Source organism: Psammomys obesus, unplaced genomic scaffold (assembly GCF_907164565.1).
Source record: "Psammomys obesus unplaced genomic scaffold, mPsaObe1.curated_primary_1811, whole genome shotgun sequence".
Taxonomy (NCBI): Eukaryota; Metazoa; Chordata; class Mammalia; order Rodentia; family Muridae; genus Psammomys; species Psammomys obesus.
In genome coordinates, this window is record NW_026587216.1 from 29,742,687 (window position 1) to 29,765,137 (window position 22,451).

The 22,451-nt window shown below is 39.3% G+C and overlaps 1 protein-coding gene across 2 annotated transcripts in view; it reads left to right on the forward strand.

Moving 5' to 3' along the window:
- Mybl1 (MYB proto-oncogene like 1) overlaps positions 1 to 5,156 on the forward strand; it is a 35,330-nt gene extending 30,174 nt beyond the window's left edge. The window contains exons 13-16 of one of the 2 annotated variants that reach the window (XM_055603400.1): positions 660 to 776; positions 976 to 1,080; positions 2,558 to 2,737; positions 4,339 to 5,156. In XM_055603400.1, coding sequence (XP_055459375.1) covers positions 660 to 776; positions 976 to 1,080; positions 2,558 to 2,737; positions 4,339 to 4,467 — 531 coding nt within the window. In that variant the 3' untranslated portion in view covers positions 4,468 to 5,156. The remainder of the gene's footprint in view (positions 1 to 659; positions 777 to 975; positions 1,081 to 2,557; positions 2,738 to 4,338) is intronic. The other variant, XM_055603401.1, reaches the window with a different exon arrangement.
- Positions 5,157 to 22,451: the final 17,295 nt, after the last annotated feature.

Consider the following 22,451-nt stretch of genomic DNA (forward strand, 5'->3'; position numbering starts at 1 on the left):
GCTAAAAAAGACAGTACAAATAAAGAGTCTTGTTTCTAGTTTCAATATAGTGAATGCTTAGTTTGTTACTACTATTATTCTTGTAGCTGTAGTAGCAATAATTCACAAGTTAGTACATGTGTGAAATGTTTTAGTTATTTGTGTTCTCATAAATATTGTTACCTTTAAAATGCCTCAGAAAGACCAGAAATTTCTAGACATATGTAGTTTTTTAATGAGCTATCAAAATAAAAATGTGACTTAAATTTCATTTCTTTAATGATGATTTAAATTTTGTTCTATTTTTAATAATTTTAGTGGGTGGATTCATTAATATTTTTAAGTAATTATTTTTGCTATGAACTGATTAGTAATTTAAATATCCATAGCAAATAGATAATTTATTTAATATTGGAAAAGTGTAAAAAACAGTTACAAAATTAAAAAAAATACCCAAACTATTTATTATAATTGTGGGTATGCCCATGCCAGGATGTGCCTGAAGAATTTTGAGGACAGCTTTTGGGATTTAATTTCCTGCTTCTACCATGAGCTCTAGGGATGGAACTTAGGTTGTCAAGCTTGTTGTCAGGCCACAAGACTGGTTTTTATATATAGGAGAAATAAAAAAAAAGAATTTCTGGCAATTGCCTTTTAAAACTTTTTAAAAAATAATTTAGTCCCAGCCACTTGCCTTCTTGGAAGAAGACATTCGAGAAGTTTTAAAAGAAGAAACTGGAACCGACATATTCCTCAAAGAGGAAGATGAACCTGCTTATAGAAGCTGCAAACAAGAGGTATGTATTTATTTCCAGAGTTAGAGGTGGGTCTTTTTGTAACTTTTGCTGCCCTCAAGCTTGCAAACCTCCTGCCTCCAATTTCTGAGAACTCTGATTGCAGATGTGCTTTTTCATGACAGCTCTTTTAGTATTAATGAATATTTTTCATGTCCAAGGGACTTGGCTATAATTTTACCTTGTAAATTATTTTTCTTAGCATTCTGCATCTGTGAAGAAAGTCAGAAAATCATTAGCCTTAGAGAGCTGGGACAAAGAAGAAACAGGTACTCAGCTACTAACTGAAGACATTTCAGACATGCAGGTATGTAAAGAATTCATACATATTTTTATTTTCATTTATTTATTTATATTAAATTTATTTATTCATTTTACATCCCGATCACAGCCCCCTCCCTCCTCTTCTGACAGTCCTATCCTCTTCCCCTTTTCCTCCCCTTTCCTCTTCCTCCCCTCCCCTTTTCCTCAGAAAAGTGGAGTGCTCTCCCCCATGCAAACCCACCCTGATACATCAAGTCGCATCAAGACTAAGTGCATCTTCCACTCAGGCCAGACAAGGCAGCCCCATTAGGGGAGAGTGATTCAAAAGCAGGCAACAGAATCCATGTCAGAGACAGCCCTGCTCCATTTGCTAGGGAACCTACATGAAGACCAAGCTGCTCATCAGTTACATATGTGTTGGGGGCCTAGGTCCAGTTCGTACGTGCTCTTTGGTTGGTGCTTCAGTCTTTGTAAGCCCCTATGGGCCTAGGTTTGTTGACTCTGTTGGTCTTCTTGAGGAGTTCTTGTCCCCTCTGGGTCCTTCTATCCTCTCCCCCATCACCCCTACTCTTCCATAAGACTCCCTGAGCTCCACCTAATATTTGACTGTGGGTCTTAGCATCTGTTTTGAGCCACTCCTGGTGGAGCCTCTCAGAGGATGGTTATGCTAGGCTCCTTTTGAAAGCATAGCAGAATATCTTTGATAGTGCCATGAACTGGTTCTCTCTCACCAGGTGGGTCTCAGGTTGGGCCAGTTGTTAGTTGGCCGTTCCCTCAATCTCTGCTCCATCTTTATCCCTGAACATCTTGTAGGCAGGGTAAATTTTGGTTCAAAGGTTTTGAGTGGGTTAGTGTCACCCTGCCTCTACTGAAAGTCCTACCTAGCTAGGAAATGGCCACTTCAGTCTCCATGTTCCCGCAGCTAGGAGTCTCAGCTACAGTCACCCCCATACCCTCCCATGAGCCTACCCTATAAAAGGTCTCCACTTGTCACAGAGGTGCCCTCCCCACTCTCCCAGCTCTTTCGACTCTCACCCCAGCTCTCTCCACATCTGACCCCCAACCTCATTCTCTTTGCCATACCCTCTCTCACCACTCAGAAGGGGAAATAGAGTAGTCATACATGTTTTTAAATGGCTGTTTTAAATCATGCTGGTTCTTACTTCATATGCATTGCTTGACCAGATCATTTAAAAGAGAGTCACAGAAAATTTAGGATAATTTCGCCTAATTCAGAGGATTAGGATTATTTGCCTATTACCTATGAAAAATTTATTATTTTCTAAACTTGTTTTATTTTGAGAGAAGTTAGCCTTTTAAATGAGGTAAAAAAATGGTTCACAAAGCTTTAAATTTTGTTATTTTATGGAATTACCAAAATATCACTATAGCACTAGAAAGTTCATCAGAGCCAAATGCTTCCTAGGAAGAAGCTGAACAGGGCTTCTCTTACCACTTATTCAGTAGTCTTTTGTCTCTATTTTTGAATTAGTTATTTTCCTCTTTCTTTTTTCTCTTAGTCAGAAAATATACTTACAACATCTTTATTAATGATACCATTATTGGAAATACATGACAATAGGTGCAACTTGACTCCTGAAAAACAAGATATAAATTCAGCCAACAAAACATTTACACTTACTAAAAAGAAACCAAACCCTAACCCTTGTAAAGCTGTCAAATTGGAAAAGAGTCTTCAGGTATGGATTTATAAGTTTCTTTAGTGATTTTTGTTGTTGTTTAGTCAATAATCACTTTAAACTTATTGATCACTAGTTTTACTATTTCTTTTAAAGTTTAAGTTGAAAAATACAATAGAAATTATTTTGTCACTGAAAGTAGGCCTTGGTTTGAGAGAGATTCATTCACCAGTGCACATATCATTTATACAATTGGAGTTGTAGCCAGAGATTTTTAGGGTGTTTTTGTTTGTTTATTTTGTTTTGTTTTGGGTTTTTGTTTTTGTTTTTGTTGTTGTTGTAGTATCTCATCTCATTATGTGGCTGGCCTTGAATGCACAGCCCTGCAGCTTCAGTTTCCTAAATCTTTGGACACAGACTTATGCCTGCCATGCCTGGCCCTGTGGTGATTCCTTAATCAGTATACATATACATATATATATGCTTAAATCTGCTTCTGACACTTTTTCTCCTGTAAAATAAAAATGTATAGTCATATTTGTTGTCCTGAAATGGTAAGTAATTGGAAGCATTTTAGCATGATTTTGTTGGTCTAATGGCTCCCAATGAACTTTGTGGATTAGAAGGTATAAAACAGAAAATTTCCTCCTATTCCTTTGTGGCCAATAAGTAGATGCAAAGGAAGGCTGGTGACATTCTTCTCCTGTTATTTTAGGAGTTTGCCTAGAGAATGAGCTGTTGGAGAGGAAGAGTTCTTCATGCCACACTGACTGCAGAGCAGTTTCTCTAACATTCAGGCATTCCTTGAGAACTTCTTTGGCAATCAGATATAGTAGCTACTTGTCTGTCATGAGCCACAGCTTTCAGAGAGTGACATAATGCATGTGCTTAGTTGATTTAAAATGCTTTGAATTCCCAGTGTTTAATTAACTTAGAGCTTCTTAGGAAAACTCTTACATATAACATAGAGATCTTTATTCTTTGATAAGGAGGGAACACTTCTGTTTTGCGACATTACATCTTCCATCTTCCCTTTAAGTCTTTTTTTTTTTTTTTCTTGTTACTGGGGACCAGACCTGAGCCTCCCATATATTAGACAAATACTCTATCAGTGAGCTACATCTCCAGCTCCTAGCCCTAAAACTTTTGCAAAAGTAGGGGGCAAAAGGGGCTAATATTTCTTTCTTTGTTATGATTCATTTGTGGACAGTGTTGGGAACAAAACTATTATGCTATCATCATAGGCCAGTGAACAATATGCATAATTACAATAATTACACATAACTGATCATAAATATTTTAGTATGTGTTTTAAAAGATATCCTTTCATTTGAAAAGATACAATGTTATCAAAACATTTTACAGCAATTACAAGAATCCTACTCAAAATGATTGATTTTTAAAAGTCTAGTTATATGGACTGGCAATATGACTTAATGGATAAAGGTGCTTGCTGCCAATCCTCATGGCCTCAGTTTGGTTCTGCAGCCACATGTTAGAATGAGGACTGACTCCTGAAAGTTGTCCTTTGACTTCTGTGTGGAATGTTCCAAACAGGCATGTATGCACACACACACATGCGTGCACATACTCTAATTATGAAGTGGTTTGGGTAGTCAGTTTTACTAATTTTCACATCGCTATTGATATTTTCTTCATAGTCAAATTGTGAATGGGAAACAGTGGTATATGGCAAGACAGAAGACCAACTTATCATGACTGAACAAGCGAGAAGATACCTGAGTACTTACACAGCTGCCAGCAGCACTTCAAGAGCTCTGATACTCTAACTGTTACTAAGCTGAGAAAATGTCCTACCCTCTTACTGTGTCTTACGCTAAATTAGGTTGCCATGAAATTTGTCTCAATTCTTTTAAAGGTTTTAATACATTCCTAAAATGGTTCGCATTTTTTCTATATTGGACAAAAAACTAATAAGCTGCTTAAAGTAAGGGGTAGGAAAATTCATTATTTATATATTTAAGAAATGAGAGTTTTAAAATTTGTTTTAAAAGAACAAAATGGGGAAATAAGGATGTCCATGGGTATTCCAAAGTAAATTCTCACATTATTTTATTACAGGATATATGTCGCTACTTTCTCAAGGCTGTAGTCTGTTATGAATAAGTATGTGTGACCTCTGAAAGTCTATTTAGGAAGCACAGGCCCTTTATGAAGCACTTCTGTATGTGTGCTGATTTACTTAGACTAACATTTATAAAGAGACACAGTGGGAAGGAGTCTCAAGGAAGCTAGAAAGTTGCACTACTAATTTTGGTATTTTTTAGAAACAATGAAATTAACTACAGTGTTAAGCATATTTATTTGTTCATTGAACTAAAAAAACATTGAAATGGGCTTTTTCTTACTAGTAAAGAGTCAGTATTTCTTCATAAGTCTCAGAAGAGCTGAGAATTTTGTTGAATGTATTGTACAGTATGTAGGAGCAGGAAAACTTTGTAAATTGGAAAGATGTCTGTTTTTATAATTTATTTTCATTTTTAAAGCTTAAATGTAGATATTTGTGTGTGTGTGTATATATATATATATATATATACACACATATGTATATATATATATATATATACACACACACATACATACAGGGTGTTTAGAAGCCAGTGTTATTCCCTGTCATTACAGCTAACATAGTAAAGAGTAACTTTGACTTTCAAGTATGAAATAGTTAATATTATAGCTGCAAAGAATACAATATACTGTATGTCACATCTACCTAAATATTGCACTATATCCTTTAAATCATGTTGGTTATAAAGTAGTTCTAAAATGTACTAAATAATAATTTAATATTTTCTTTTTAAATTATATTGGAGAGTCATATAAATTAATCTGGTGATTTGTATATGTGTTTGAAATTTTCATTTTGTTTAAAAAACAATATGGTACCTTGCTCCCTAAAACAGTCTGCACTTAGAAGTTTATTGTATTTACTCAATGTTTCAGAAGTAGAAAATATTATCTTTATTTATACAAATATTTTGTCCTTTTATAAATGTTTTGTGTTTCCAGGTTACAACAGTTGCTTCAGTTGCCTGTTTAGGTGTTTGCACTTATTTTATTTTATTTTTTTGAAAGAATGTCTTTGCTTATGTGGTAGAGATTTTATGTAATTTTTTTGAGACATATAATGGTGTGCTGTCAACCTAAACACTGACAGGCAAATAGAATTGTACACTGTAGTTTGAATTATTTATAATTGACACACTCTCTCCCTCTCCACTCCTGAAGTATGCTGCTATAGAAAGTAGCAGAATAGGCTTGCTGCTATGAGAGATGGAAAGAGCGACCACCACTTGCACTGTGTGGAAAGATAAGCAAATGATGGCAAGTTCTCAAGTTAACTAATGGATTCAACTATTCCCAAGCAGGTTCTTACAAAGACCAAAACACCACTATGCCTCAGAAGCAAACCAAACCAAACAGTTTAAGATTTTAAAAAGTCTATCTGTTAATAGAAATGGGACTACTGAATATTTTATTGTCTAGTTCTTCAACAGTAGACCTAAAGGGTTTTAAGCTTTAAATCCAATTGCTAGTTTTTGCATACTATATGTTAGTGAGAAGTAAAGATATGTATGGTGGTTCTAAGATTATGCCTTCTTGATAGCAAATAGGTAAAACAATTTGAATCTTAGCATGTTAAATATGTTAAATACGTTGATTTTTTTTTTTAATTAATGAACTTCTCACAGAAATTTTGCTTTGTAAAACTAATGATTGTGGAAAAAAAATCATACTATATTGTTTCAGCTACTTTGGGGTAATAATAGCACACAATTCCTTTTTTAAAAATGTGGCCTTTAGCTGCATTGGATACAATAGTCTCCGGTTGCCAAAGTAAAATATCTCAGACATGCTACATATTTTAAAACATAATTTTTCTTGAGCATTAAGTTAACCCAAATGTTAATATATTGTATATAAACCTGGACTTATGGGACATAGTACATATTTGGGTTGGTGTTGGTTGAATCCTCCAGTTAACTGCTTTGTTGCTTTTTGCAAGATTTGTAATCATAAACATGTCAGGCATCTTAAGTCATCTTTTTTTACTGTTCATTTGGATTCTTCGGTTTTCTGAAGATGCCAGACATACAGGTAACAGCAATACGTGCATGGAAACTGACTACACACATACCAGTACTGCATTTTGTTGTAAGGTTTTCACATTAATACAGCAATTATACTGACTAAATTGAGTTTTTTAATATATGAGAAAACTTTGCATTGTAAGAGAATCTTGCAGACAATGTTGAAATCTATTAACATCCAAATAAAGCATCTGTGTACAAGCTGGCTTGGTGTTGCTCTTTTCACTTCCGTTCTGTCTAATGGATTTGATTGAACCTTTAGGACCCAAGTCCAAAATTGGATTCTTACAACTCCCTTTGCAGGCGATTTCATCTGTTAACAAATGTGGCCTCTCCATCAAGCTTCGTCTACAAATATTTTCAACTTATTTTAAATACTTCCATGTAACTTTTGTTGACATTGGAAATAGAATGTTCAAAGTAGATTTCTTTTTCCCAATCTGCCCTTCCTTTGTTATGTTTCTAAATGGAATTGCTTTTCTTTTGTTTGTCCACTGAATAATCCCGTAGCTTCTTTCAACCCCCACATTGAAATCTGTCATAAAGACTCTGTGTATAAGGTCACTTTTATCTCTTTATTTGAATTATTACACATTGCTTTGAGCTTCATTCTATAGAAATAGCAAGAAACTGCCCTGACATTAGAGTGTCATCTGGGAAAGGCCAAGTGCCCACCAATGCAGATTTTGGCAATACTGTGTTATTTTAGGGAGCTCATCACCATTATTTAGTTTTTTAGGCTTAGCAATCTGTTGGAATTAACTTACTGAAAATAAGTTTACCTCTCAGTAGAAGGCTTACATAAATTTTTAAACCTTGATATATGAAACCAGAGTTCTGTTCGTTTGTATGTAAAATAAAACCACAGAGGACTATGTGCAATCTCACCTTAGTTGTAAATAGAAGGAAATATAACCACTTGTAGATGTACTCAAATCTTGAGGGCTGCCTAGTAATGATGATTCTTAATAATTTTATACCTGGGTCCAGATTCCACACTTGATTTTTAATCCTACTTGGTCACTTGGCTCTCCAAAGACATCTATATACACTATTTTTTCATGTCTGTGTTTGCAATGTTACCCGTTTTTGTACTGTCTCTTTAGAATGTTAGTTTCAGCCATACAGCACAGACCTGTGAAGCATTTTCTGAGTATTTCACAAATGTTCTCACTCTCCTTCATGTTTCTGTCATCATTTCATTTCTATCAGTGAGGCTTAGAAAATCTTGGTAAATATTGAGTTTTAGTAATTATTACCAGGGAATACTAGCTATGATTACACAAATTTATGGGTAGCTTTGATTTCCTAGTTATTTAATAAAACAATTTTTCTTATAGTGAAGAAACTTTCTGAAGATCTTTTAGCTCATTTTCTAAAACCATGTAATTTACTGTTGATTTGTTAGTTATGGAGTGATAAGGCAGGTAATCAGATCTTTAATTTCTAATGTAAAGCAGGTGATAGTATTTGAGAGTCTCTGAGAAATGAAAATGTGTTAGGTAGTGGAGGGTAAAATTGAATCAAGAGAGATACTTTGGGATATTAGCTTTCCACTGTTTTTGTTGTTGTATGTGAAATAAGTACAGATACACACAACAAGAATATGTGAGCTAGAAAGACAAGATAAAATGCACTTGGAAAAGATATTTTGTGGGTCCTATGTTATGGGTTCAAGAAACTGACCACTCTGATAACAGACTCAGATTGATGGAAGTTTATTGAACGCTGAACAAAAACACTGACTGGTCAGGGACATAATCTGGACTCAGGAACCAGGCTATGATGCTGGTCTGCTTCTAAGGCAGGTTTTCAATATGAAAAACCGTAACCAGGTTAACAACCAGGTAACCAGGTGAAGGAAATTGGGGGGGGGGAGAGGGGGGAGGCAGTATTACATCATTTTGACTAGCTAAACAATTGATTTTGTTCCAAGTGTATTGTGTTCCAAGTGCATCTAGGTAGATGCACTTTAAGCTGATTTAGGGAAGGGGAGCTCTTGGCTTTCCAGTTTTCTGGGAGTAAGGAACATAGGATGTTTGGATATTTAGCTCAAGGAGAACATGCATTTATCATCTGTTGTTTTATTCTAAGCAACAAGTATTGAACTATTGAATTATTATCTTGGTTTCAGGCACATAGGCCTGAGAACTTGAACTTAATTTCACCTTATTACCAAAATGGAGACTTGGAAGCAAAATGGCTTCTGATATGCTAAAGGCTACAGCAGGTGTTAACAGAGGAGCCATAGTTATGCTATGAGGTCTCAATAGAGGAGCTATGGAGTTTAAGCAGGTTACAACAGCCAGTGTGGTAGAAAACGTTGAAGACTTAGTATCTTGGCACAAGTACATTTAAAGCTATTTGATTTGAGGCACACTTCAGTCACTGAGTATATACTGCCCTTCTCTTTGAAGTTCCTAGGACTGGTGTGCTTATTCAAGTGTCAAGTACAGAATGTGCTGGAACCATGTGGGCTCCAGGGATGGAATTCAGGCAAGCTCCTTTTACCTATTGAGCCATCTTGTCAGCTCTATTCAGTTTTAACTACTATAGTTTTGCCAACCATAGCTCAGAGGTCTATGTATATTCTGACAATTTGTTAGGTCCTAATGCAGCTAGCATTTACGTACCCAGCATTATTCACTGTCTCATGCCCTCATGCTAGGTTCTGAGGATTCTCTGAGAGGGCTGTGTTTCATTAAGGTCATCAGGAATAGAGAAGCTGGTAGTATAGATGAAGGCATGAATGTGTAATGGAAATACTTTTCCTTCGGCTAAAAAAGTGAGCTAGGTCTAGCAGCCAAGTTTGTACATGTGAGTAGAATGTTTGGACTCAGCCCAGAGAGTAAACATCCCCAACCCCTGCTCACCAAACAGAACTAGGGTTATCTACTTCTGTGGGTATAAAGTAGACTTATGTTAAGAGATCTGTCCAAACATGATGCAGAAGGTAGGTTTCAGTTGTCCATGATTTAGACTGACTCAAAAATTAAGCATAGGTGCCAAAGATTATATCATACATGATTCCATTTCTATGGAAGTATAAGGCCAGGCAAAGCTAATGTATGCTGTTAGAAGTTGGAATGGTGGTTACTGTGTGAGTGGGTGGGTAGGGTGCTGAAGGCTCTTTCTTGCTCTAAATGCTGATTTCATGGATATGTGCACAGCTTGTAAAAATACAAGCTGCAGCATTAACAATAGGTGAGCTGCTCTCTCTGTGTTTCAGCAAGTTGTAAAAATTAAGCCTAAGTTGGATAACGAGAAAAATGCTCAGCCATAGCAAAATGTAATGAAGTATTTATTCCTGGCACTGATCTACCTACATGCAACAAAGCCGGCACTCGGAACTTAATGCCATTCCCTCCCAGCAGATAACAAGCTCATTTCTTTCGCTAAACTAAACTTACCTTAAGCTTCTGCATGGCATAAGTGACTTTTCTGGGTAGTTACATTTCATATTTTTATGAGTAAGAGCTTATTCTGTTTCACTACATGAACCTTTGGTGGACACCGTCCCTTCTAAAGTCTCTGCAGTTGCCTACCTATTAACCCTTTCCCAGTCTCTCTCCACAACTTGCAGTTTATGCCTTCCTCCCCAGCCCCACAGTAATGTCCATCCCCAAAATCAAGTAGTCGCCTACCTAACATGCAATACTCTACGCCTACTAAGTCCTTGTACTTCGTCAGCCTTATTTCCTTATGACACAATGTATTAATATCTTGTTTATTTGGAGTTGACATTCTTTACCACTTAATTCACTCATCTGATTAACCCCTAGTCTTTGTTGCTGAGTTCTCTGTTCTCTCAGGGCTGAGAAGACACTTAATTGCCAACTTTTGCTCTTAACTAAAGCTCTGATAAAAGAGAACATATCTAAGTTTTGCAGCTTAATGGTCTATTTTGTTTAAATCAATACATTAAAAAAATTATAAGTTTAACAGGAGTACTTTACAAAATTATCAATTGAGTCCTTTTTTTCTTTCTAAGTCTTTGAAAAGCCAGTCTTCACTACACTTCAAACACAGGGCCAATATCCAGAATTTACAATTAATTGCAGAAATTAAATGCCAAGCAAATAAAACAGCCAGCCAAAAAATAGGCAATTGAACTGAGTAGACTGTCTAAAAGAAGGAAACACAAATGGCCAATAATTATTTTGAAAAGTGTTCAATATCCCTTGCCATCAGGGAAATGGAAGTTAAAACTACTTTGAGATAACACTGTACCCAAGCCAGAATGGCCCCTGAGAACAAGTGTGATAACAGTTGGAGAGGCTGTGGTGAGAAAGGAGCCCTATTCACTATTCATGGTGGTACAAGTTGATACAGCCATTGTAGAAATCAGTTTGGAGATTTATCAAAATACAACTACCATGTGACCTGCTTTTTCACTCTTGGGCATATACCCAGAGAACTCCTTATCCTATCATAGAAATATTTGTGTTTGTTGTCACTTTATTTACAATAGCAAAGAAGTGGCACGAAACCAGTTTTCTATCAAAATATGGGTAATGAAAACCTGATATACATAAAAATTGGAATACTACTCAGATGTAAATGGAAAATCTCTGGAAAAATGGATGAACTTAGAATGTATAATATTAAGCAAGGTCATAAAATTTCAGAAACAAAACAAAACAAAACAAAAACCTACATGTTCTATCTCCTGTGCAGAATCTAACCAGTGTGTGTGTGTAAATAAATATTCATGTGGGTATAGCATGAAGAAAGAATAAAAGCTGCTAAATACAAGTGGACAAGGAAGGACTCGAAGGTATTGGATATGAGTTGTAGTAAAGGAAATAAGGTTAAGTTTTTCTAGTTCTAATTATGTTGTGGGTCTTGTTTTTGTTTTGGGTTGTGGACAAGTGCATAAAATACTGAGAGTAAAATTTAAACCGTAGCTTCACAGCTTCTGTTCCTAATGGCTATTCTGTTGTATAGAAAGTCATCAGTTGTATGGACTTTGGCTCTGGTTATTTTTAGTGTGTGATGTTCTTATTAATTTGCAAGGTTTTTTTTTTAAGAAGTTTATAAAATTTGCAAAAATGTCCATTTTGCACCTAAGAAATTAGGACCAGCCATATTTCATGGACTTAAAGGCCACATGGGGTAAGTGACTCCTGTATACCAGTCAATGCATTCACAGTTGTGGGCTATTCTAGATCACTAGGCATTCGCAGAAGTTACTGAAGAAATAGTGCCTTCTTCAGCTCACAAAAGATAACTAAGTTACAGTCAGTGTCTTTTCCTCCTTCCTGAGTCTTGGGTTTTATCTGAATTCTCCTGCTTGTCTGTGTTACTGGCTTAGGTTTCTCCTTTAGGAAAACAGAGAAATATCACATTTGCAACCCCATTCTTCCCTCAGTGGATTGTAAGCTCCCTACAGCCAGCGGTTTGTCTTCACCAGGACTTACCTAGTATTTAGCAGACAAAGATGGCAGTGGTGAGCAGACCTGAACAGCATTGCTGGGAGAGCAGACAGATGGAAACCTAAGTGCTTTGTTGGAAATAACTGGTGTTTCATATGAGGTTGTGACAAAGAACGAGGATTTGTTTTCCTTGGGAGAAAGTATGTCTGAAGTGATAAATCTCAGACTGATTGGCCCGAGGCAAACAGGCAAATAAACTGGGAACATTAGGTAAAGACTGGGGGGGGAAGCCAGTTCCATGTTTAAAGACCCTAAGGCAAGCCTTTAATCTCAGCACTTGAGAGGCAGAGGCAGGCACTGCTCTAGTTAAAAGTTAGCCTGGACTACACAGAGAAACCCTGTTTCAAAAACAAAGACCCCAGGACTAGGAGTGTGAGTGGAGGTATTGATGGAGGAGGGGTGGTACAGAAGAGGTTCCTGAAGGAAGCCTTCCCTGGTAGGCCAAGCATTGCATGGGAAGCAGACTGGAGACCAAAATTAGCATGCAGGCAATGCATAAGGACTGCTTAAGCCATCTAGAAAAAACAGAATTTACAAAAAAAAGCTGGGCTGTCATGGGTCTCTTTGAAGGCCTCTGCCAACTCCATGGGGAATCTCTGAAACTCAATAGCTCTTCTAATTGTACAAGTTGAAATGAGAAGACCAGGTCTTCATTGCACGTAAGCTGTCTAGAAGTGAGATTTGCTCCTGGGCAAAGGCACATGTCAGAAGATGTGATTTCTTAGGCTGTTCATGCATTCATTAAAAAAGACACCAGAATCATCTGCTGCAAGGAAAAGGAGGAACTAATGCTGCAGGAGACGTTGTCGGTGACGTCAGAATAAAAACTGTCGAGTGCTTAGCCCTGAATGGGACATTTATGTTACCCCCGCCAAGGTGCAGGGAGCATTATAGAAGAGGGGTGAAATAAACATAAGAGCTAGAGGGTAGAAAGAAGTACTAGGAAACACTGTTTTTTTTTGTTTTTTTTTTATGTGATATGACCCCTGCACTCATGAACTCACAAGCAGCCGTGGACACGTGCAAAAACCCATTGACCTTCTGTCTTGGATGGGGAGGGGTGCTGGTACTCTCACCGCTCTCTGAGTGCTGTGGACGGTGGCTGCTGGGGAAAGGTAGTGATATTCCTCAGTGGTTGTAGGCCCTGGTGGAGTTGCCCTTGCTTAAATGAATTAGCCCCACCCCGTGCTCTTAAAAGCACCCCTAATTAAATGTGGCAGGCCATACATCAAAGAAAAGAAAGAGAACAATAGGAAGACTTGGGAAGAAGAAGCAGCTTGATGGGAGGGGAGGGGAATCAGGGTAACGTGCATGAATCCAGGCCCTCTGCTAGGTCCCTATCAGTGTCCTTGTGCTAGTATAGTTCTCCTTTCCTCTTTGGCACAACCACAGGCAGAAGCCCTTCGTGAACGCACAGTGACACCTGCCTCCTCTGCTCTTGGTGTGGTCCTACAGGGCAAGGATGGCCTTGGAGTAGCAGCTGAGGAAGCAGAAGGCCCATTTGCTAAAAGGACAATACAAAACACAGAGAAGCAAAAGGTTGTGGAGCATTACCGAGAGGCCTGGTCCATGGATGAGGCAGGGTAGTTCTCTACTGTAGGCCACCGGGCTTTTTCTGAACTCTCATCACAGCTTAGCTATTCACCTATTTGTGCTAGCATTGCTTCCATTGTGTGTGCACGTGCCTATGTGTGCGTGTATGCGAAAGCTGTTTTTGTTTTTGTTGGTGGTGGTATCTGCTCCCTTTCTAGGACTCCTGCTGGAAGAACGCATTCTAGTGGGAGGCCCCAGCTGCAGCAGGCAGATGCCTTTCTGGCATGATCTTCCACAGTCTGCCTTCTCTGAGTCCTTTGGGTATAGTAGTATAGCTGGGTCATAAGACAGTTTTATGTATAAGAGTGTCCTGTTGTCACGCACACCAGAGAAGGGAATCAGATCCCATTACAGATAGTTGTGAGCCACCATGTGGTTGCTGAGAATTGAACTCAGGACTCCTGGAAGAGCAGCCTGTGCTCTTAACCACTGAGTAGTAACCTTTTATTAGAACAGTAACTGGCCTGAATCTTCTTCCATTTTGTAGGATTTCTTTCCACTTTGTTAATTATTACCTAGGCTGAACAGAAGTATGTATGTATGTATGTATGTGCCTTCATGTAGGTTGAACCCAAGGTTCTGTGTATATAAAGAAAGTGCCCTATCACCGACACGACACTTTTTAATTTGATAGAATCTAGTGTGTCAGTTGGGTCAAGTGTCTCAAGAGGTAAAATCTAAGGTTTACCATAGCATCAAAAGGTAATAAATCAAGCAGGTGTTTTTTTCCCTCTACTTTCACAAATTTTACATTTAAAATTAATTTCAATTTAATTTTAAACTTAATTTAATTTGTTAACTTTAAATTTAAAATTCACAAATCTTAAATTTAAAAGTTAAGATAAGGTCTCTGTCTTACAGAGTGGATACCTGCTATAAATATTACCTGTTTATTTTATGTATATTCAACTATTTCATCTCCAAGAATTACTCACCTTCCTTTCCTCTCTTCCTTCCTTCCTTCCTTCCTTCCTTCCTTCCTTCCTTCCTTCCTTCCTTCTTTCTTTCTTTCTTTCTTTCTTTCTTTCTTCTTTCTTTCTTTCTTTCCAGCAAGGTCTCATGGAGCCTAGGCTGACCTCAAGCTTGCTATATAGCTGAGGATGACCTTGAACTTCTAATCCCTCTCCTTCCACCTTCTAAGTACTGAGACTATAGGCATGTGCCACCAAAACCAGTTCATGATGTGTTGGGGATCAAATTGAGGGCTTTGTGCATGCTGAGCAAGGATTCTACCAACTGAGCTACATTCCAGACTTGCTTTGTGAGAGAAAGAACAGTAAAGATTAGCACAGACACATCATGGGGTAATAAACAAAAGTCACCTCCTGCTCTGTGACTTGCTTCCTGCTACCCCAAGGCTGTATGCGGCCGCTTTTCTGTTTTCTGACATCCCAGATCTCTTTGAGTTAATATCTCCTAATCATCTTATAGTTCCTGCCTTCCATTCCTTCTGTGTTTATTACAGAGAGGCAGCTAATTCTGGGCTGTGGCTGAGGTAATTAGAATTGCAGAGGCATTTAGTGAGCTGCGGAATAGTGACTGAGTGACAATGTTCAGTGGCCACTGCCAAGGTTTTTTCTCTTTTTATTTGCCTTAAACAAACTTGCAGTTTTCATACTTCTTTTAGGTCAGTCACTAGAGGGAAGTGCGTTTTTGGTGAGGAAGCAATAACAGGAAATAGCTTATAGAGGCCTTTGTGGGTCACGTTAAGCTCAGAGGATGGTGTCTCAGCAGGAAGAAGTGGAAAGTCTGTGCAGCTCAAGCTGGATTTCCCCAGAGTGACTGTAAAAGCAGCTTCTGGTGGCCTGAGTCCCTCTGATGACTTCAGGCCACCAGAGAGGCCAGCCCTGGGCAGAGCGTGCCTCCAATGGGGCGTGAAACAGTGTCTCCAAGCTTTTGTTCAATACGTAGACCAGCTTGGGCAGGAAATTCGCAGGAGATGGTTCTGAATTAGAGACTACGGGGTTATGAATGGCCCGTCTGCTCACAGGCCAAAGCCGTTGAAGTCTCTCGAGTCCTCTAACCTCATTTCTAGATGCTTCAGTGCTCTGAATGGGTGGGTGGGGATCAGATCTTATTAGGTATTGTCTTCAGAAGGAACAATCAAGGGGAAGACCCAGAAAAAGCATTGCTTTACTGAATTCCCATTTTGGCCATTCCATGTTAGTGAAGCGTTGGTTAAAAATGCACAAACCCTGCTATTCTAAAAAACCCATTACAAGTGATCTAATAAAGGAAGGTAGACAATAGTGTATTAGAAAGAGACTGGTCTCTCCGAGGGGCAGGACACCCTGCTGGGTGTTTCTTAGGCAGTATTCACCACCTGGCTGCTGGCCTCAGTGGAGCTCTACGATTTTTGACAAGACTTACTGATTTCCGTGTGTCTAATGGTAATCTCTGAGTCCTCTTAATGATGGGCCAACCTGAAGTTATTCCACGTGCTCAAGACCATGTGGTAGAGGTGAATTTATTATTAACCGGTGCTTAAGTGTCAGGGCCATCACTTGAATTGGTCCCTGTGAGTGCTGAGAGTTTTAGGATATAGATGGGGAATTGTCAGACTGCAATCACTGAGAGGTTCTTCTAGCTAAGTATGTCTGGCAAGTTGCCTAAAGAAATCTCAGAAAAAGATGAGCGTGGAGGTGCACGCCTGTGATCCCAGCATTCAGGGAGACAGAGAACTCCATCAGCTGATAAACACCTTCAGCAAAGTGGCAGGATACAAAGTTAGCTCAAAAAAATCTGAAGCCCTCCTGTATACAAAAGACAAACGGGCTGAGAAAGAAATTAGGGAAACAACACCCTTCACAATAGCCATAAATAACATAAAGTACATTGATGTAACTCTAACCAAGCAAGTGGAAGACCTGTATGAAAAAAAACTTCAAGTCTCTGAAGAAAGAAATTAAAGAAGATATCAGAAGATGGAAAGATCTTCCATGCTCATAGTTTGGTAGGATTAACATAGTGAAAACAGGCATCCTGACAAAAGCAATCTACAGATTCAATGCAATTCCCATCCAAATATTAACACAATTCTTTACAGACCTTGAAAAAAAACCCTCAATTTCATATGGAAAAACAAAAAAAGCCAGCATAGCTAAAACGATCCTGTGCAATAAAAGATCTTCTGGAGGTATCTCCATCTCTGATCTCAAGCTGTACTACAGAGCAACAGTAATAAAAACAGCATGATACTGGCATAGAAACAGACTGGCAGGTCAATAGAATTAAATCAAAGACCCAGAAATAGATCCACACACCTATGGAAACTTAATTTTTGACAAAGAAGCCAAAACCATACAATGGAGAAAAGACAGCATCTTCAACAAATGGTGTTAGTCTAATTGGATGTCAACATGTAGAAAAATGCAAATAGACCCATATTTACCACCCTGCACAAAATTAAAGTCCAAGTGGATCAAAGACCTCCACATAAAACTAGACACACTAGAACTATTAAAAGAAAAAGTGGGAAAGAGCTTGACCTCATTGGCATAGGAGACAACTTCCTGAAAAAAACACCAACAGCACGGGCTCTAAGATCAACAATCAATAAATGGGACCTCATGAAACTGAAAAGCTTCTGTAAAGCAAAGGACACCGTCATCAGAACAAAACAACAGCCTACAGACTGGGAAAAGATCTTCACCAACCCTATATCTGACAGAGGGCTAATATCCAGAATACATAAAGAGCTGAAGAAGTTAAACACCAACAAAGCAAGTAATCCAATTAAAAAAAAGGATACAGAGCTAAACAGAGAATTCTCTGTAGAGGAATATAGAATGGCAGAGAAACACTTAAAGAAATGCTCAACATCCTTAGTCATTTGAGAAATGAAATCAAAAGGGAACATTTTCAAGATGAGAGCAGAATGTTAGAATTTGTGGGTTAGTGATTGTTCTGCTTTTCCTTTACTGAAATGCTAAATTACTTCAACAGTATGGACAAGGTTGGAAATACAAACTGTTTACATTTGAAACTTTTATCATCATAACAAATTATACTGTTAATGCTGTAAAGCTTTAAGTGATTATAAAGCAAATTTCCATAAACTTGGTCAAGTTCAGATGTTGATATCTTTTAGATTTATACTATCTTGGTTAGAACAATAAGATAGACTTTTATTTTCAAATACTACTGGTTTCAATTATTTTCAAAATGTCTGACAGCTACCGATAATTTTTTTTATACTTTTAGAGAGTATAGCTATTGTATAGATGTATCCTTCTTTCACACTGAGCTCCCTTTGCATGTGACAGAGATGGTGAAATTGGAGGAGGAGTAGAAAAAGCCAGGAACTTTATCCTTGATCTGATACCAGCCTAAGCAGTTTATCCTAACTCCTGGGATGCTGGGCTCCTCTTTTATAAAAGGGAAACAGAAAAATCTTGGAGTTAGGATGAAATGAAATAACGATAGCCTACAAACAATGGGATTGTGCACAAAGGTGAAGCATTCTTATTGGCCAGATGAATTAATTCATTAAGAAAAATGTATATATATCCAACTCAAATTCTTTGTACAGATGATCTAATTAGCAGGGAGTCTAGGTTCTCTCCATGCACAGTCCTCTGTTGGTGCATCAGCCTCTGCAGACTCTGCCCCTGGGCTCAGATTTTTTAGTTTTGTTGGTCTCCTTTTGGGGCTCCTGTCCCCTCTATGTCACTCTATTCCCAACCCTCTCCTAAGACTATGTGCGCTCTGCCCAAAGTGCGACCATGAGTCTCAGCATCTGCTTCGATCCCCTGTTGGCTCAGTTTTAAACGTGATGTCCATTTAAGGGGTCTCCATCAAACCCCTTCTCTCAGGGCTCAGAGATCTCTGTGGAGGAGGAGGCAGAAAGATTGTACAAGCCAGTGGAGATGGAAGACGCCAAGGGTACAAGGCCTTCTAGACACAACAGGACTGACACACATATGACTCCATGGAGACTTTGGCAGCATGCACAGAGCCACATAGGCCTAAGCAGTGTGAGGTTCCAGTACAGAGAGAAAAAGTGGTTGCAGGCTCCCATCTCTAACCCAGAAACTCTCTCCGATTGATAGCCACCACAAAGGAAAAATTAGTTTTCTCCAATGGACTCTGTCTTAGTTAACCTACTATTGCTATGATGGAACACCATGACCCAAACCAAAAGCAAGTCATTTCACTTCTACTCCCACATCTGTGTTCATCCTCTAGGGAAGTCAGGACAGGACCTCAGAGCCCAAACCTGGAGGCAGGAACTAGTGCGGAGGCTATGGTGCTGCTCACTGGCTTGCTCCCCATGGTTTGTGTGTGTGTGTGTGTGTGTGTGTGTGTGTGTGTGTGTGTGTGCATGCGTGTGCACGCCTGTGCAAATGGGTGGATCTCCATATCTGTATGTGTTTCTTGTACTTTTTTTTCCGGCTCTTTTAAAATTTTCTTTATTTGTTTTGTCCTGTTATGGTTTATTTGCTTTTATATCACCATCATCATCATTACTGTTATTAGATGCCTGTTTTCTAATGAGAGAAAGAGAAGGTGTGGATTTGGGTAGGTGGGGAGGAGTTGAAGGAGGGAAAACCATAATCATAATATATTATATTAAAATCTGTTTTCAATAAAAATAAAATAAAAACCTTATTGGCACGTATTGACCATGCATATTGGGATTCGTTATGGAATTTTCGTGCATACATATAATGCATTTTTATCTTCATTATCCCTGTTACCCTCTGCTGTTCTCCTGTTTTCACTGATTCCCTTCCTTTTCCCAAGTAGTCTATCTTTCACTCCCCCAACTACCTTTGGTTTTTCTGATGACCCAGTGAGTTTCATTAGGGTTTTCTAACAGGGTTCTGAGCGAGGGATTATTCATCAGAGCGTAAGCACCTCACCAGTGGTTACACCACTGGAGAAATTATGTCCCCTTCCCCCAGAGACAGTTAGCTACCCACAGATGCTCTGGGAGAGGTACGGGCCTCATGAACCCCTCCCTTCTATCACCACCATCTTCTTCTCGGCCCCAGGAAGGGGGGATGCTCAAAGACTCCTCTACTTCATCTAAGAGAATGCAGATAGTTCTAGTCCTGTGGAGCCTGGGCTGATAGTTACAACTGTATACGGTCAAGAATGCAATAACCATGTCATGTCCTGATGACCGTTTGACCTCAATTGATGTCCTTTGGCTTTTACATCCTTTCTGACCCATCTTCTATGACGTTCCCTGAATTGTGGAGGTGATGATGTAGAATGGTTGATTCCCTCATTATGGCCATGCGGATGACTCAATAGCTAGAACCACTTGCCATGCATGCCTGATAACCTGAGTCCAGACTCCTACAGCCATGTAAAAGCCAGACATCGTGGTGGTCTGTGTTTGGAACCCTGGCACTCTTACAGCGCGATGGGACCTCAATGGCCAGCTAGACTGGAACACACAGTGTGCCGGCAGAAACAGTAAGAGAGTCCCTGCCTCAAACAGGGTGGAAAGCAGGGACTTACACTCAAGATTGTTTTCTGATACATGTGCCCTGGGGCACATATATGCCCTCGCACATGAACTTGTACAGATACATAGTGCACATACAAATATATACGTAAGTAAACAAACAAATGAATAAATATTTAAAAAACGAACCCCTTATTCTCAGCCCTTTGGCCAGTGATAAGCCACTGCAGTTATTACAGACCAAAATGGGTATCTCTGACCAAAGCTGTACCAGTAATTGATGGGTATAAAAGTAATTATTTAGGAGGCAATTTGATGGGTACATCTAGTCCACTTAGTCATACAATAGCAGTAGTTTCTTCCCTGTGGCCTACGACATCCCCAGCCATGGGCTTTTGACCAGCTTTACAGTACCAGCTGTGGAGTGGGCCTCCAATCTAATCAGCAGCTGGTTACTAGCCCCCTTTAATCGACTTACCACAATTGTACCAGTTGGCACATCCTTCTAGTTGGTAGTGTAGCACCTGGGGTCACGGCCAAGTAAGACTTGTGATGGTAATCCTCCCTCGGCAGGCCCAGGCCTCTTACATCTCTAAGGCCCTAGATTTTTCTTCTCTTATTATTATTATTATTTTTTTATTAATTACAGTTTATTCACTTTGTGTCCCACCTGTAGCTCCTGCCCTCCTCCCCTCCCAGCCCTTCCTTCCTCCCCCTTCTCCACCCATGTCCCTCCCCCAGTCCACTGATAGGGGTGGTCCTCCTCCCCTTCCCTCTGATCCTAGTCTATCAGGACTCATCAGGATTGGCTGCATTGTCTTCCTCTGTGGCCTGGTAAGGCTGCTCCCTCCTAAGGGGAAGGTGATCAAAGAGCAGGCCAATCAGTTCATGTCAGAGATAGTCCCTGTTCCCATTACTATGTAACCCACTTGGAAACTGAACTGCCATGGGCTACATCTGTGCAGGGGTTGTAGGTTATCTCCATGAATGGTCCTTGGTTGGAGTATCAGTCTCAGAAAAAAACCCTGTGCCCAGATTTTTTGGTTCTGTTGCTCTCTTTGTGAAGTTCCTGTCCTCTGCAGGAATTACTATTTCCCACTTCCTTCGTAAGATTTCCTGCACTCTGCTCAAAGTTTGGTTATAAGTCTCGGCATCTGCTTTGATACCTTGCAGGGTAGAGTCTTTCAGAGGCCCTCTGTGGTAGGTTCCTGTCCTGTTCCCTGTTTTTTTCCACTTCTGATGCCCATCCTCTTTGCCTATCTGAATGAGGATTGAGCATCTTACCCAGAGTCCTCCTTCTTGATTAGTTTCTTTAGGTGTACAGATTTTAGTATGTTTATCCTATGTTATATGTCTAATATAATATTCACTTATGAGTGAGTATAAGTGTCTCTCTGTGTCTCTCTGTTTCTGGGATACCTCACTCAGGATGCAAATCAAAATGACCCTGAGATTTCACCTTATACCCGTCAGAATGGCTAAGGTCAAAAACTCAAGTGACAACACATGCTGGAGAGTTTGTGGAGAAAGGGGAACCCTCCTCTACTGCTGGTGGGAATGTAAACTTTTACAACCACTTTGGAAATCAGTCTGGTGCTTTCTCAGACAGTTAGGAATAGTGCTACCTCAAGACCCAACTATACATATCACTCCTAGGCATATATCCAAAAGATGCTCAAGTATACAACAAGAACATTTGCTCAACCATGTTTGTAGCAGCTTTATTTGTAATAGCCAGAAGCTGGAAACAACTCAGATGCCCCTCACTTGAGGAATGGGTACAGAAATTGTGGTACATTTACACAATGGAATACTACTCAGCAATTAAAATCATGAAATTTGCAGGCAAATGGTGGGAAATGGAAAAGGCCCTCGATTTTTTTAATTTTTATTTTTGGGGTGCCTGTACACAGAGAGGGCAAGGACGAGGGAAAGATAGAGAAAGGGAGTGAGGAAGAGGGAGAGAGAGTGCATTTGTACTTGCTTACCGTGGAGCAAGCGTGGATGCTGAAGGGCGGCCTTCCCTCTGCTTGGAGTCAGGGACTCTTGTTTTTCTCCTGGGTACCAAGCTAGCTGGCCTGTGAACCTCTCTTGTCTCTGCCTCCCATTTCCCTGCGGAAACACTGTGATGAGGGACACTCCTGCGGTGCTTCTAAAGTTTCTGTAAGTTCTGGAGTTTGAGCTTGGGTTTTCATGCCTAGGTAGCAAGCACTTTT